This window comes from Gossypium raimondii, chromosome 2 (genome assembly GCF_025698545.1).
Source record: "Gossypium raimondii isolate GPD5lz chromosome 2, ASM2569854v1, whole genome shotgun sequence".
NCBI classification, from domain to species: Eukaryota; Viridiplantae; Streptophyta; class Magnoliopsida; order Malvales; family Malvaceae; genus Gossypium; species Gossypium raimondii.
The window spans coordinates 44,948,200-44,964,094 of NC_068566.1; the positions used below are offsets into that span (position 1 = coordinate 44,948,200).

General features: G+C 29.4%; 1 protein-coding gene across 5 annotated transcripts; it reads right to left on the minus strand.

Annotated features, from left to right (window-relative positions):
- Window positions 1-2,502: 2,502 nt before the first annotated feature.
- Window positions 2,503-7,379, minus strand: LOC105789081 (uncharacterized). Of its 5 annotated transcripts, none has more exons than XM_052627623.1 (4): window positions 7,223-7,379; window positions 6,849-7,076; window positions 6,231-6,758; window positions 2,503-3,149 (listed from the first exon to the last, which is right to left on the minus strand). In XM_052627623.1, the coding sequence occupies exons 2-4, from the start codon at window positions 6,951-6,953 to the stop codon at window positions 3,096-3,098; spliced, it is 687 nt and encodes a 228-aa protein (XP_052483583.1). In that variant the 5' UTR covers window positions 6,954-7,076; window positions 7,223-7,379; the 3' UTR covers window positions 2,503-3,095. The 5 variants fall into 5 exon arrangements, with proteins under 5 accessions (XP_052483583.1, XP_012471763.1, XP_012471765.1 ...); XM_012616309.2 differs by having other exon boundaries at window positions 2,503-3,155; XM_012616311.2 differs by having other exon boundaries at window positions 2,503-5,924.
- Window positions 7,380-15,895: the final 8,516 nt, after the last annotated feature.

Below are 15,895 nucleotides of genomic sequence, written 5' to 3' on the forward strand. Positions count from 1 at the left end.
TTTCAATGTATGTAAAAGATGTCTTAGAGATTAAATTAATTTCTTGTAAATATTATTTAATTGATTGCAATCAAATAATTGTAGCTTGGAATGGAAATTAAATCAAGTAGTCATCGTGGTCTTAGCGAACAAGTTAGTTAAATTCATTTATTCATAGATTCTAATACAGTAAAGTCGTCATGACTTTAATTAAATTAAAATTGGGTTGATAAAATAATTTAATTAGGAAATTAATTAATTTTATTTTAATTAAATAAATAAATAATATTTTCTTGAGAATATAAAATTAGTTATTGGGTCGGTAAAATTAAATGAGTTCATTTAAAAATCGGAAAACATATATAATTAATACTAGTACAAAAATAGGTCCAAAGGCCCATCTACATAGTAAGGGACGACAAACCTAATGTTCATAAGGAGTTGTCGTCGCCACATATATCCCAATTAGGGTTTACATGTATTTTTATATTAAAATAATATTAGTTATTTACTCCTAGTTCAATTGAGACTTGTATTTTTCTCTCTATATAGAGATCATTGGGTAAGTCAAACACACACCACTTAAGCGTGAGTACAGTGTCAAAATCTAGCGTGATTTATTTTTCAAAATAAATACTTTATTTTGAGAGAGTTCACCTTTCAATTTCTAGCTTTTGAGAAATTAATAATCCACTAAATATATATATATTTTTTTTCATTTTGTGCGATTGGTTCATTAAATTAGAGCTTACACTTTAAGCATACCAGAGTTCAATAGTAGTGAAGAAAATTGTTTTGGTCAAAAGATGCGAACCAAATAGGTTGTCTAATTCAAACCACGTGTACTAATTTGATTAGGATTTATTGCTATAAAAAAACACAACCGCTTGATTTTAGAAAAAAATTAATTTTTCACTGTGCAACCAAATTTATTTCTAAATCGAATTTTTCCAACAATTTAGTAGAAGAGGGTGTAAATGTTAGATTTTGTGCTCTTAGTGCAGTGATTTCATCACTATGCATGTAATTCTGTGAACAGGTTGATTAAATAAAATTTCATAATTAAATTATTACATTATTACATTATTACATGTTTATCTTGAATGATTTTTGCATTAAAATAAAAAATGAATAAACAAATATTGTTTCATTGATTACTTAAGATTTAACAAATATTAAGTTACATCATATGAAGGATTATGGTGCGAAAAGACAAATTATATTAGTAGGTAATCTAAATAAGTTCGTAGTTCAAGGAACCAAAATGAGAAATTGATTCATGAGATTATTATGTTGTCTATTAACACTAATTAAGGAGATACATTATTTTGGGAATTAGAACGGTTTACTCGATTATCTAATTTGACAATACAATTAACAAAACAACACTTAAGTAAAATTTATTCTAAACCTATGGTTTTATCTTAATTTTTGATATTTTTAATAATTCTGAAACTCCAAAATCTAAATGGGAGTTTAATTTTCTAATAACTAGTAATATTTTTATAACTTATATATTCTTTTTATAGTTTTGCAATAATTAAAATGAATTTTGACCTTCGTTTGCTTTGAATCATCTGAATTTAGACAATTATTTGTCTAGACTCATTCTATATGTACATTTTATTAATTTTTATAAATTATTAATATTTTTTATTTTTTACAAATTTACAATTTTACACTCATCTTGAATGATTATGGACAAATGGGCTCATTCTAAATCTATGTATTTTATTAATTTTAAATTATTTTTATTTTCTTCTTTTTGCTAATGTGGTTGTTTGCCATATCAACACACTTAACAATCAAATTGGTTAATTGACGATTTTCATTAACGAGAGAACCTAATTGATTTTTTTATCATTGAGGTTCAATAAGATGAAACATTTTTGAAGAGCATAATTGATTTTTTTTTACTAAGGATTTTTTTCTACCCTTAAACCTTTATTAATTGAAGTTATATAGATACTGATTGATGGTAAAAGTACCATGAAAGTCCTTATATTAGGAGTCAAATTATATTTTATCTCCTCTACTCAAATAATGAACAAATTAATCTCTATACATTAAATTCAAGACCAAACTAGTACTATTAAAAATAATATTTGTACGTCGAAATGAGGTACACGACAAATCACTTCTAACTATTTGATTATTCTCTCGTCAATTTTTAACAATAGAAAAACTAAATTTCTTAATAAAAAGATCAATTTACTCTCTTATATAATATGCTGACACTAATTTACTCGTTTTTGTGTACCATATATTCATAAATGACATTAGCAAAATGAAATGGATTCTAATTTTGTTGCTAAACGCATTGATTGGGACGCTAAACCCTCCATTATTCATGAAGATTTGAGTCCATCCATAGTGAATTTACTTAAAATAAAATATTTTGGATGAGAAAATTCCACAATGGGTCGACTCAAATCTTATCAGAAAACAACTCAGAAGTCTGGTTTTTGTAAATTCCTTGGTAGAAAAATAATTTCTTTTTCTTTCATAATACGGAAAAGAAAATGAGAAAAAATCATTCCATTTAATCACCGGTAAAAAACCTCTCACAAATCTGTCAAAATGGGAATTTAAAAAAGAAAGACAGAATGGCGCAGTATTGTTCTGCATTTCTAAAGGATTTTCCAAAACCCACTCTTTAACACACTAAACCGGACTCTTCATTCCAACTAAACCTAGAGACATCTCAAGGGCATCCATCATACGGCATCTCAAATCTCAATGTTATGCCGTGGCAACAAGTCAATGCAAAAGCAAGTTCAAAACAGCACAATGGTAGATGTTACCACTTACCATGCCCATGTGCTAGGCTTGGTTTCTAATCTAGACCTTAGAGCTAAGAAAGTAACTATGGCTCACTATAAACATACAAATTTGGAACTGCTTCTTAATTTGCAAAATCCTTCTTTTACTTTATTCTATTACTTACAAGATAAACTGATGATTGTCTTGTCTAACTCAGAGCTGCAGCTACATCCTGGGAAAAGAATCACTAAGCAGGAAGTTGTACAAATCCCACTCCCACCCATATCTGGGGCTGCCGAATAAATTTAAGAAGCCTCAAGACATATATAAGCGGTAATACTAAGCTGTGTTTTTCAAATATGTGCTTGAATTCGGACAATCTGAAGCACTTTTGGATCATTCTCCACCTGCAACTATTGAGTTTGGTAAAGGCGCCAAACAAAGTGATGGACTGGCAAAACTTGAAAATATTGTAACCAATAAATTAGCAGCACAAGCTCGCATTATATACTGTTGTATAGACCACTTGACATAAAAAAGAATCACACTAATGCAAAAAAGACTGTTGCCAAATCCATGGACAAGGTACACAAACAGTAAACAACAAATTTAACCAAACATGGGACAAGACACCACATAGAATGTTGCCAAATCCAGTAAGAAAAAGACAAGAAAAGCAGCAAAAATACAGCATTACAAACTTATAAGACCGCTACTTTTTTAACAGTTAACAAACTTGTATCACTTATTTCAATATATCTTTCCAAATGATTTTTTCAATCTTCAAATAGGAATGAAGAAATATTCCAGACTGGTTCTAACCATTTGATTTCTAATTCTTTGGTTTTTCTTAATGCATGATAGAAATATGCTAATTGAGGATTAAACTAATATAAGGTTTTGTGTTGTCAATTTACTATGAATGTTATTGTATATAATTTAGAAATTTAAGATTGTTTCATCAAATTTTAAAATAACTATGCCTCGTTTGGTTACAGCATAATAACATTAGGAAATAGCTTATTCATTACATATGTATTACAATAGTTAGTATAAATTTTAAACTTGAAATTAGAAAGATGAGTAAAAGCTCTCGTAAAAAATAAGACCTCTTCAAAATAAGCGAAAATTTTTCCTTTCCTTTACGAAAAATAAGCCATGAGAGTGGCTAAATATTACCAATTGAATTAGTTTATTGTTAAATCATATCCTAAAACATGTGTAAAAAACAGTACACCTACCAAGCATAGCATTACTATTTTGCTTATCTACCAAGCATAAAGGCTTTATGATCCTATATTTTATCTTCCATCAGTTCTATTGTATTTGAATCTAGGCTTAACTTATAACTACCATGTAGTTTTAGATTAAATAGCTTAGGCTTAACATAAAAGTATCATCGAAAACTTTCCATCATCTCTTATGATTGCATGATGCAAACTGCAAAGTTTTACATGTGAAGCTTAGAGATATTTTCTTTTCTGCTCTTTATTTAAATTCATTTTTCTCTATTATCTCAAGTACTCAAATAACAGAATTTCCATAAGCCCTCATCACCTAGCAGTTCTTCATCATTTGCAATTTCCATATACCTTTTTAGACTATTTAGGGTATATTATACCAGTTGTATTTTGCTGAGCTTTCAAATGTTAGGCTTTAGTTTAACATAAAATTATCATCAGAAGTTTTCCAGCATGACTGCTATTATTATCCAATATCAAACAGCCTTTCGTGTGACTTTTAACAAGCCCAAGGTCTGAAGCTAACTTCTCCATTCTTACTCATTCAACATTCTTTTCCAATAACAGGTGCGTTTGGATATTACAAAGTAATTAGATGAAAGTGTAATTACTAATATAGTAATTACACCCTCTTGTAATTACAAAAATTCTAGTTCCCTAGACATGTTTGATATGGTAAGCCAAAATGTATAGAAAATTATCTCCCATTAATATATATATATTTTTAGATTTTTCTAAATAAGATTAGTAAAATAACATGATTATATTTAAAAAATAAAATATATATCCTACAATTAAAATACTATTATTATGGTATAAAAAATAACTTTTTATACTTAAATCATGTATGGACATGTTTGGAAAGCCATAAAGTAATTGCATTTGAGTATATTATATATAACAACCCATGTAATTACTCCAGTACTTACCCTCCCTCTACGAATTGGAGTGCTCCAATTACGCTAAATTCAATGAGACCTACTAATTACATTGGTTACCAAATATAGTGTGATTACAAGCAATTACACCCAAATCCAATTACTAAGTGGCTTTCCAAATAAGTCCTAAAAAATCCAAAAAGCTACTGACCTAGCTATCACAGCAAGAAGTACAATAGCAACAATTTTAACTCTTTCCGCTATTCTATAATGTAATTTGTGATAGCACATAAGGCCTGGAAAGATAATTTATTAAACAAGCCACGGCAAGATCCAAAGAGTGACTGTACAAGGATTAGGAACTTCATGAATAAACTAGACAAAGAGGATGAAACTTAGAGGAACGGAAAAGCACACTCCACCCAATCACCAGAGTAACTTGATGCTGATGGTACTCAGAAGAAAATCTTATCAGATTAATATTAACATTCAAAGTCAAAAGTTCTATAACATGGCAGCAACCAGTGGATTCTTATCAGAAATTGGCCAGAACCTTTAATATTTCCTTTACATTGTTGTGCTAAATAAAATGTAATTCTGTTTTCAAGCTGACAATTAAGAGGGGTAATGTCAATAACTTTCAACAATCAAACCAAATAAGCAGAAAGCTTTCAAGAAATAAGATGTCAATCTTCATACTTACGACACTTGGTCAACAAGAAAGTACATAACTAGTCTTACTGAAAAAGATTGTATGACAATTTCAAACAATGAAATCGCTCCTAGATAGTATTACCATCAAAATTTAAATCTACATTGAAGTTAGAGACAGACTTATTTCTAATTTGAGCTATCTGTAAGAGTGTATGAATCTATGCAGAAGGATGAATAGGCTGCTAAAAGAAAAAGAGTAAAGCACAGCTCTAATGAGTTACAATGTCAACTGAAACTCTAAGGGGAAATAAGATGCTTAAGCAGAAAGAGTCCTAACAGGCGATGGCTTTAGCTAAGAAACTTCAGCACCAGCAGTGGATCCAGTTCTGCTAACAGCATTATTTTGACCCTATAAAATGGAGAAACAAAATTTTAAAGAGATAGAGAACCATCAAGTAGTTTTGACTCTTTGTTTTCTTTTCTAAGAACTCAGATATCCAATAGTCACATTGGGCCTCGACTATTCTAGAGTCAAGCCAAGTTGGATCCCAAACTAGGGAAATTCTCAGGGCAGTTATTTTTCTGGTTCACAAGACTCGAAAATAAGACCTTGCTTAGGAGCACCAAACTCCTTACCCCTAGGTCAACAGCGGTTGGTGAACCAGTTTTGACTTGTGATAACAAGAAACATAAAAAGAAGAGTAAGGGGTTATACCAGAAATGAATGTCTACTGGGTTGCTGACGGTCTTCAAAAAGGGAAGAGTAATAAGCAGGATCGTAGATGGAAGCTCCTAAAGCGTCATCAGAGTCATTGTGAGAGCACTGTCTGGAATTGGGTAGGGTTGCAGGGCTCAGAAAACTAGTTCTCAAATCGAAATCAGGGTCTCGAGGATTGGCACCACTGTTTACATATGAAATTCCCTGTCTATATATTTGAATCCATAAGAGGGACGAGCAGAATCTTACGCAAAACCCCACGATCTCCATGGCAAGCGATAATCTGAGGGAGAAGGTGAACAACATTCCATTACGCTCGCTGGACATGTTCCAAATATCGTGGGAAAAGAGGATGAACCACGAAATGTCAAGCAGAATGGCGCAGAAGAGCAAAACGGCGTAGGTTCGACCTAAGCTCTGACTGCTGCTCTCGATGGCAACCAAAGCGAACAATGCGATCCCCAAATTGATGAGCGACACACCGTTGTATAATGCGCCGAGGGATCCGATCAAGGAGCACCCGATCTGATGAATCAAATAACAGCTTTTACAAAAGCACAAAGAAACCCTAGATTTGTTTTGCTTTTAATCTCAAAAAGGAAGAAGGTAATTTACTTGGATGTAAATAAGGACGACGGCCAGATTCTGGAGCCTATCAAAATCGCGAAGACAAGCGTGAATTCCATCTCTCACATTCTGAGAGCAAAAACAAACCATCATCTGCTGCGGTTCATCCAATTTTGATTGCTTCTTCAAAGCAATCTAATCATAACCAACTCCAACTCCAACTCCAACTCCAACTCTTCTGTTTCTTTCCTTTCAGTGTATTTGGCTTAGGCCGGACTTCATTCAAGAAATGCAACAACCAAAGTACCAAATATTCTCAAAATCATCAATCAAATGATCCTTGTAATGTTCAAAATTAAATTAATCATTTTCTAAAATAAATAAATAAATAAATACATACATAAAGGGCCACGAACACCAACCTCTTGTCTTCTCTCCTTTTTATTTGCTCTTTTCTCAAACAAACTTTTCCCCTTCCCCTTCCTCTTCCTCTTTCTCTTCCTACTCTCTCTTTTTTCCTTCTTTTTCTTTTTTATTTTTTGTAATGTATGGTATGCCACTATGCTCTGATTTCGGTTGACCATTGGTTAGGACTCTGTCAACTAGGTCCAACTGCCCAATGCATAAAGTCCAAACTGCCCCAAGTCCGATCCAATCATCTCCATAATCAATTCCATTAAAATACATATTTCATTCTTTAAAATATTTTTTATTTAATTTATCGATATTAGGAAAGGGGATGGAGGATAAAAAGGTTTGAATCATGATCATCGATTTTGCACCGTTTCGGTCATATAGGTCGGTGCACACTGTTTCAGTACTAAAGCAAAATAAACAACAACCTTTTTCATATTAGTGAAAATTTCAATCTATACTACTCGCACTAACTTGTTTCAGTCATTTTCAGTCACACTTGTCGAAACATGTTGCACCAGCCGATGAGAGGATATCTTAAGACAAATAAATTTGTCTCTAAGACAAATCACCCTTGTCAAAAGTGTGTTGCATGTCATTAATCTCATTGAGATAAATTTGTTCTCCCAATATGATCATTTTATTTCATTTCATGAAAAGTCAATTACTAATACATAATAATTAAATCATTTATCACTAAGATAAATAATCCATGGCCATATTATTTTTCATCTATCATGTAATACCGATGAGAGGGTATCATTTACCCTTTCTCGAACTATGAATTTCGTTGTTGTCGAATGATGCTACATCATATAGAAGTCACATACCTAAGGCACTAGCTTTCGGTTTTTTATCTATTTGAACTCGAGTTTTCATTTATATCAAAGTATACAAGTTACATACGTAGTCCATCATCCATTCAAGATTAAGTTATATCACACTATAAACGTCACAAATGAATAAATCCATAAACGAATCTATAATCTATTCTATTTGTGTCATATCCAATGTACTATCAATCCAACTAGTCACATCTATATCTCTATATTCTGTGAATCATTTGCTCCGATACCCAAAGCAATGTATCTTTCCAATTGAACTTGATAGACGACATATTAGTCTTTCAATTAAATTGTTCAATTCTAATTAGACTAATGACATGTTTAAACTATTTACTAATATAAATTATCTTTTTGTATTATGATTCGTTGAAGAAAAGAAAATTTTTCCAATGTCGTGTTGACCTCTATAAAAACTCAGCTTACTCCCTGTTGAACTCGAGGTCAAACTTCAATTATCACCCACCTACAAAAATGGACCTTCTTTTTCCATTGTGGGATATAGGCATTAGCTTATTGTTGTGGATAAGGTAGGCGGAGAAGCATCTAAAAAGCAGCTAATGATTGATTATTATATCCAATCCTTGCTAAAGCAGATGGAAGGTACTTAAAAATTAAGTTGATTTTTTTGTTTGCTTAAGATTGATTCTTTAGCATAATTATTGATGCCATAATTCATTTTAATTTATGGATTTGAGGTTTTTAGTACATTTTTAAAATTATTTATAAATTTTTAACCTTTAAATCGGCAAGAAATATCGTGTTTGAATTTATATTTTTAATTGTTATAACAACAACCGTGTCAACTTGAATTAATATTCAATCGACATGGAATTGAGCTTCTATCGGATTTCCTACATTATTTTAACATTTGGTTTTGAGATTATTGTGTTTGAGTTAATTTTATTGTTTCATGTTATTGAAGATAAAAGTTAAACTCATGTATGGTTCACTAAACCAAATACATAATTGAAAATCAAATCGAAATAAATAAAATTAAATCAAAATTAAAATGGAAATTAAGTTTTGAATCGGTTTTCGATTTTTCAGTTTTAGTAGAATGTTGATAATATGTTTATATATTTTTAGGTAAATTACAAAATAGTTATCAAACAATGCTTTTTATTTTACTTTGGTCATCTAACTATTATTATTTTTATTTAGTCACTCAACTTTTTAAAATCAAATATTTTAATTAATCTTCATTAGTTGTCGTTAGATGAGTGATGAAAAGTTGACGTGGGTATTTTTATTGGCCTAATAATAAATTTAGCCTTTCAATGTTTACACATTCTATCAATTTAATCTTAAATCTAAAAGTTCAACAAATTTAGGCCTCAATGTTTTTTTCATTTTAGTTCAATTTTTTAAAAAATAAATAAATTTAGCCCTCAACATTTACAAAATTTGTCAACTTAATTATAATTATAAAAGTTTCAAAAAATAAAAAGATTTAAAAGATTTTATTTTTAATATTCCTCAATGTACCTTCAAAACACGATGAATAAGAAGAGTATTTAATACCATTCATATATGCTCATTTTAAATTAACTTTCTTGACGTGGCGGTCCACGTGTATGCCACATTAGTAATTAAATATTTTAAAATTTTAAAAGTATTTAAAATTATTTTTATAATTTTGAATTTTTAAAATTTTAAAAATAATTAATTGCTTATATGACATCCACGTGGTAAGCCATATGTATGCCATATCAATAAAGTTAATGACATTAACTTTTCTATTTATTTTTAGTGATTTGACAAATGACGTAAGTTTAAAACTAAAATGACGAAAACTTAAATAAATAGCTAAAATGATTTTTTGTTTTTATTTTAGAAATTTGAAAGGCCAAATAAATTATTATGCATTCTTTAAAATATGCCAAATTCTAAGGAAGGTGTCAATGATATAATTATATTCTAAGCATATGTATATTTATATTATATGTTGTTTTGAATTGTATTTGAAGATATGATGAGCTACTAATCAGAACATTTGGCATAGGTAATTAATAGTTTTAACCCTTTTTTTTTCTTTGAGAGTAGCATCACGATTTTTAATCTTTATTTTTTGATATAATGCCTATAACTACTCGTAACCCTTCTCCAATAACAATTAGAACATTTGATATAATGCGCTTCAGCACATTCGAACTTAAGTCCTCCTGCACTAACAACAATACCGACGTCAACTGAGTTAAGACTCAATTGACACCCACACTTGTTTTTTTAAATGAATTATTTTGTGTTCTTTCGAAAGCAAAGCAATGAAGAAGCAGTCGACTGCAATGAAAGTTCCGTTGAATGTCAGAGAAAAACTCTTAAGCCTATTTTGAATGGTAAAAAAAAATACGTTCCTTTTATTATTATTATAAAAAAATCAGTTTGAACTTATCAAATCTTAAACTTAGTAGCACTTTTAAGAAACAATGCTAAACTAAGCTTTAATTAAGGTCGATGTACGATATACAAATATCAAAATCCATTGAGCTTAGAATATAAAAATAATTTATTATAAGTTGTTTTAATATTTTAATATACTGAAATATAAATTTTAAATATTTTAAGCAACTAATATTAATTATTTATAAAATTTAATTAGAATATATAAACTATATTTTGAATATGTAAATATAACCATTAAATATTTGTAATTAGATATTAACACATTTGTATTATTTTATTTTAAAATGTAATTTGAATATATAACTCATATTAGATATTAACATAAAATAGAAAACATAAACCTAACAAATTAAAATATTACATGTATTTGGATTAAAGCTTCAAAAGGGTAATGTTTATATACCAAATATAAAGATTACAAATTTTACATTAGCATTTGCAATCTAAAGTGAATTTATTAAACTAGAAGTCATAGCATCTCTTATTAATTCAATTTCAAAACCACTTGAATGGTTAGATTTGCCGTTATCATCATCATCACTTTCTCCATCATACAAATCTTCTGGATCAATAATATTCTCATATGCCCTATTAATATTTTCGTACTCCATAAAATATGCATCATTTCAATTGACATGTTTTCAGATAAAAAATGTATCGCCATTGTAGCAACAACGATCATCATTTGCTTTTCAAAACTATAACTTTGCATATCCCTTAACCCATTTTTTTTAAAACACCAAAAGTTCATTCAATCACACTACATAATGATGAATACAAATGATTGAATATCTCTTCTTTACCAGATATAGGTCTACCTCTACGAAAGTCAGGTAAATGATATCGTTGTCCTCTATATGGTCCAAGTTAACATTTCATTTGAGGATATCTTGTAACACCCCTAACCAGTGTCCATCGCCGAACTAGGGTTACGAGGCATTACCAACCAAAACACAACTCCGAACAGTCTTTAATTTTAAAACTTGAATATTAAATAACAGCCCAATCATATACATCACTTTCACAACTATAGATCACTGAACCAATTAAAAATTTATCGTAATAAATATTTTAACATTATAGCAAATATTTATTTTATTAACAAACTTATGGTCATATTGTTTAAATAAAATATGTGCATAAGAAAACTAAGTCATAACAATCCACATCTTTAATTAACTATCAAACATATTATTTTAATATATATATATATATATATATATATATATATATACGTAACACTCTATAACAAAGCCATTTAAAAAAATTCAAATACCGAATCATGGCTAATTAAAGTCCTTAACTAATTAAATAAAATAATAGCAATTTATTTGTTTTGCTTATTTGCACCTTTGCTTTGTTTAAGTTTTTCACATAATAAGCATACAATATAAAACTTAAGTAACTTCAATACCAACCTATATGCATTATACCTTAGCTACATTAAACAATTTCTTTTTATCTTTAAAACATACAAAAAAATTTTAGTACATCGGTTTGCATGTAATTATCATGCCCCAAACACATAAACACAACAAATTAATTACCTATATTCGCCATTAAAAATAGCCTCAATGATCAAACTCAAACCATCTTAAAACATGTATGTTAATTACCATTTCAAAATTTGTACCCAAATAACCATAAAATATGCTCATATTTCTATTTTCATAATTATTATTCATGCTGAATCATGTCATCCTATAACACACCAAACAACCACATATCATACTTCCAATACAAGATACCTATAAAGCCAAAAATACATACAAATCAATTACCACTTCCAAGTCAATTCACTAAACAAATTGTACATAAAAAATAGGTCAATATTAAGCCACATCGAATGCCAATTTCACAATCTAAATCAAAGCCATCACCTAGATTATAGATACATACATCATGAATCAAAGGTATGTCTATCAACGACACAAGTTATAATATGAAATGCCTTTCCATAAGAGCTAATTTATTGGCCGATTGTTGATCATACTCATTAGTACTCGTTACCTAATCATAAAACTTAACCTTTTCAAGCTTGAGTATAAGTCATAACCACATATGCACAAACCACAACATTATATTTAAGCCATTTTCGTATGGCTATATATATACACACAAATTCAAAACCAAACCTATTTGATCTAACCTATACATGCCATATATTCAGAGTTTAAAATTTCAAAAGTACCGAATAACAGTCGATAGTGTGATTATGATTCTTGACGATCCCCAAGCTTGTAATTAATTTCCAAAATCTATAAAACAATGAATGAACAAACACACCGTAAGTTGAAATAACTTAGTAAGTCGTAAGTAAATACTTTTCAAAATAGACATATAAATTATACAAATAAACCGAATCCTACTAATATTGTACATATACATATATACTCATATTTAAGTGGTTCATTCATCTTTCATGTTATATATAATGCTTACATTTACTATCAAACTTTGTATAACTCAAACATACTTGAGTTTTATTAATTCAATCTCGCACTCGATTTTTTTGTCATATAATTACTTCTTATATCATTCGGATTCGAGAAAGATACTCGAACGACTAAAAAATTTCGTACAATGCCAACGTCCCAGACGTGATCTTACATGTAATCAAATAACGATGTCACTGTCCCAGACAGGGTCTTACATGTAATTAAATAACGATGCCACTGTCCTAGATAGGGTCTTACACGTAATTATATACGACGCCAATGTCCCAGACCTGGTCTTACACGTAAATCTCAAATTGATGCCAATGTCCCAGACGTGATCTTACACGAAATCACATTTCAGCATTCTTGTTGTTTGTATGCCTTTTGTATGACGTAGTTCAATCAAATTAAACTCATAAATAACCTTTCTATGAAAAATACAAATCGGCAATGAAGTATACATACACATATTTCTATTCGATTATGTATAAAATAAGTACAATAAATTTAAACTCAACTATTTACTTACGAACTTATCTCGGACAAAAACGAACGAAACGAAACGACTACTCGACCACTTTTGATTTCCCTCGTTCCAAATTCGATTTCTTCTTTTCTTGATCTAATTCAATACAAATTTAACTTATTTAACCATATATTCATTCAAATTTACTTAAAAGCTCATAAATAGGCAAATTGTATTTTAGCCCCTAACATTTCACATTTTATTTAATTTAGTCCCTATTTTCAAAAATCATAAAATACACAAAATTCATCAAAACTATGCCTTAGCCGAATCTTCCTATAGTCCATAGCCGAATCTTCCTATAGTCCATAGCAACCCATATTTTTTATTTATTTCACATTTAAGCCCCTAAATTTTCTAATTTCACAAATAAATCCCTAATTTAGATTTTTATCAAAAATCACTTAATTAAACATAAAAGATCAAACATCAAAGATTTATTTTTCATCTTCAAACAACAATTTCATCACATTATCAACAATGGCAATTTTCAAAGTCATCATCAACTCCAAAAATTAACACATGGGCTAGGTAATATACAAAGCAACGATCTCAAAAACGTAAAAATTATCAAAAACTGAGCAAAACACATACCTAATTTGAACTTCCAAAGTGCCGAACCTAACTTTTCTTTTCTTTCTTTTCTTTTGAAGTTTTGGCCAAGGATGAACTATGCATGGCTATTTTGTTTTTCATTTACTTTAATTATATGTTATTTTTTTCTATTTACTATTTTAACCCTAATTATAAAATATAATAATTAATTAATATATATCTATAATGGTCCACTCAAGCTACTAATGGTATAATAACATCATAAAGACCTCCTATTTAACAAACCATAACAAATAAACACATTTAACATATAGAATTCCTCTTTTACTTTTTATGAAATTTAGCCCTTTTTCCAAATTAAGCACTCAAACGGATAAATTAAATTACGAAAATTTCACACATGTCAATTCACATACTATAAGCACAGAAAATAATATTAAAATATTTTTTTGACTCGGATTTGTGGTCCTGAAACCACTGTCCGACTAGGGTCTAAACCGGGCTGTTACATATCTAGAGTCAACAAGATAATATTTTTCTACATGTCATAATATGATAAACAATTAGTTCAAGAGTTGTTTATTTTTTAATTATCAATGAAAGAACTTATACTTTATTATTTAAAAAAGAAATAAATGAAATATCTTACCATTTGGTAGGTGCGGAAATTTGTATTTTGGATCTCGAATTTCATCAAGAAATATTCTAATGTCATGCATTGATCCTTCCCATCCAGCCATAACAAAAGTGAAACACATATTAAAATCACATACTGCTATAACATTCTGAGTTGTGATACGTTTTCTTCCAATGTAGGGAATTTGTTCATTTGGTGGAAGAATAACAACAATATGAGTACCATTAAGTGCACTTATGCAATCCTGAACAAATAATCATATTAGTCTCATATATATTTTTAATCAACAAAAAATATTAACATATAATAATATAATATTAAATTTTAATCTTAAAATATGACATATATCTAGAATCATTACATATTTGTTCCAATGTACTGGTGCCCAAGATGTTCAAAAAAATCCCAACATTTCACGAGAAGATGTGTATTGAAGTTTGCAAATTGTATATTGTCTCCAAAACTCTCAACAAACTTGTGAATACAATTTTTGACATCCTAAAATTAATCATACAACGTGATCCATGACCGTTAAGGATCTCTCGGATCTATGCCTCACTAGTCTATTTTGAATCTATGCATGATTGCTTCAATATATACTTCACAGAAGAATATGCAACAGCAAATAACCAGTTAAAATATTCCATGTGTTGTAAAATCTCTTTCTTCTCCCTTTTATTATCACTTTCATCACTGTTCGAATAGTCAACCATACTCATCACTTGTGAACAAATTTTATATCCAAAATCAAACATAAACAACTATTGATAAAACTAGATTACACATAAATAAGTAGAACATAAATTCAATATCCAAAACCAAACATAAACAACTATTGATAAAAATAATTTAACATTGTTGTTTAGTCACATAGTAGATATCTTTAGACCTTAGAAGAGTAGAAAATTTTCAACTCTCCTCTATTTCTGTCTTAAGCCACAAAGCTCTAATCTTGGGATTAATTGATAAAAATATAATTTGTTTGTCCTTATTGAGTAATAATTTCAGTGAGAAAAAGTATAGCGGACTAGCTTCTAGAACTTCCTTCGACATGCTATTAAGCACTTTGAATACTTGTGGAATACTATATGGATCCATAGAAGGAGTCAAACATATATCATTTAAAATGTGAATATCATTTCTCGCATTTTCTTCCTCATTCTCTTCAAGTATGTCATTATCAACATCCTTAAAAAAATCACTACTAAGTGTACTAGAAGAAGGTGCCCATGCTTTATCATTGTTTGCAACTACCCTAATGAACATCCGGTCCAACT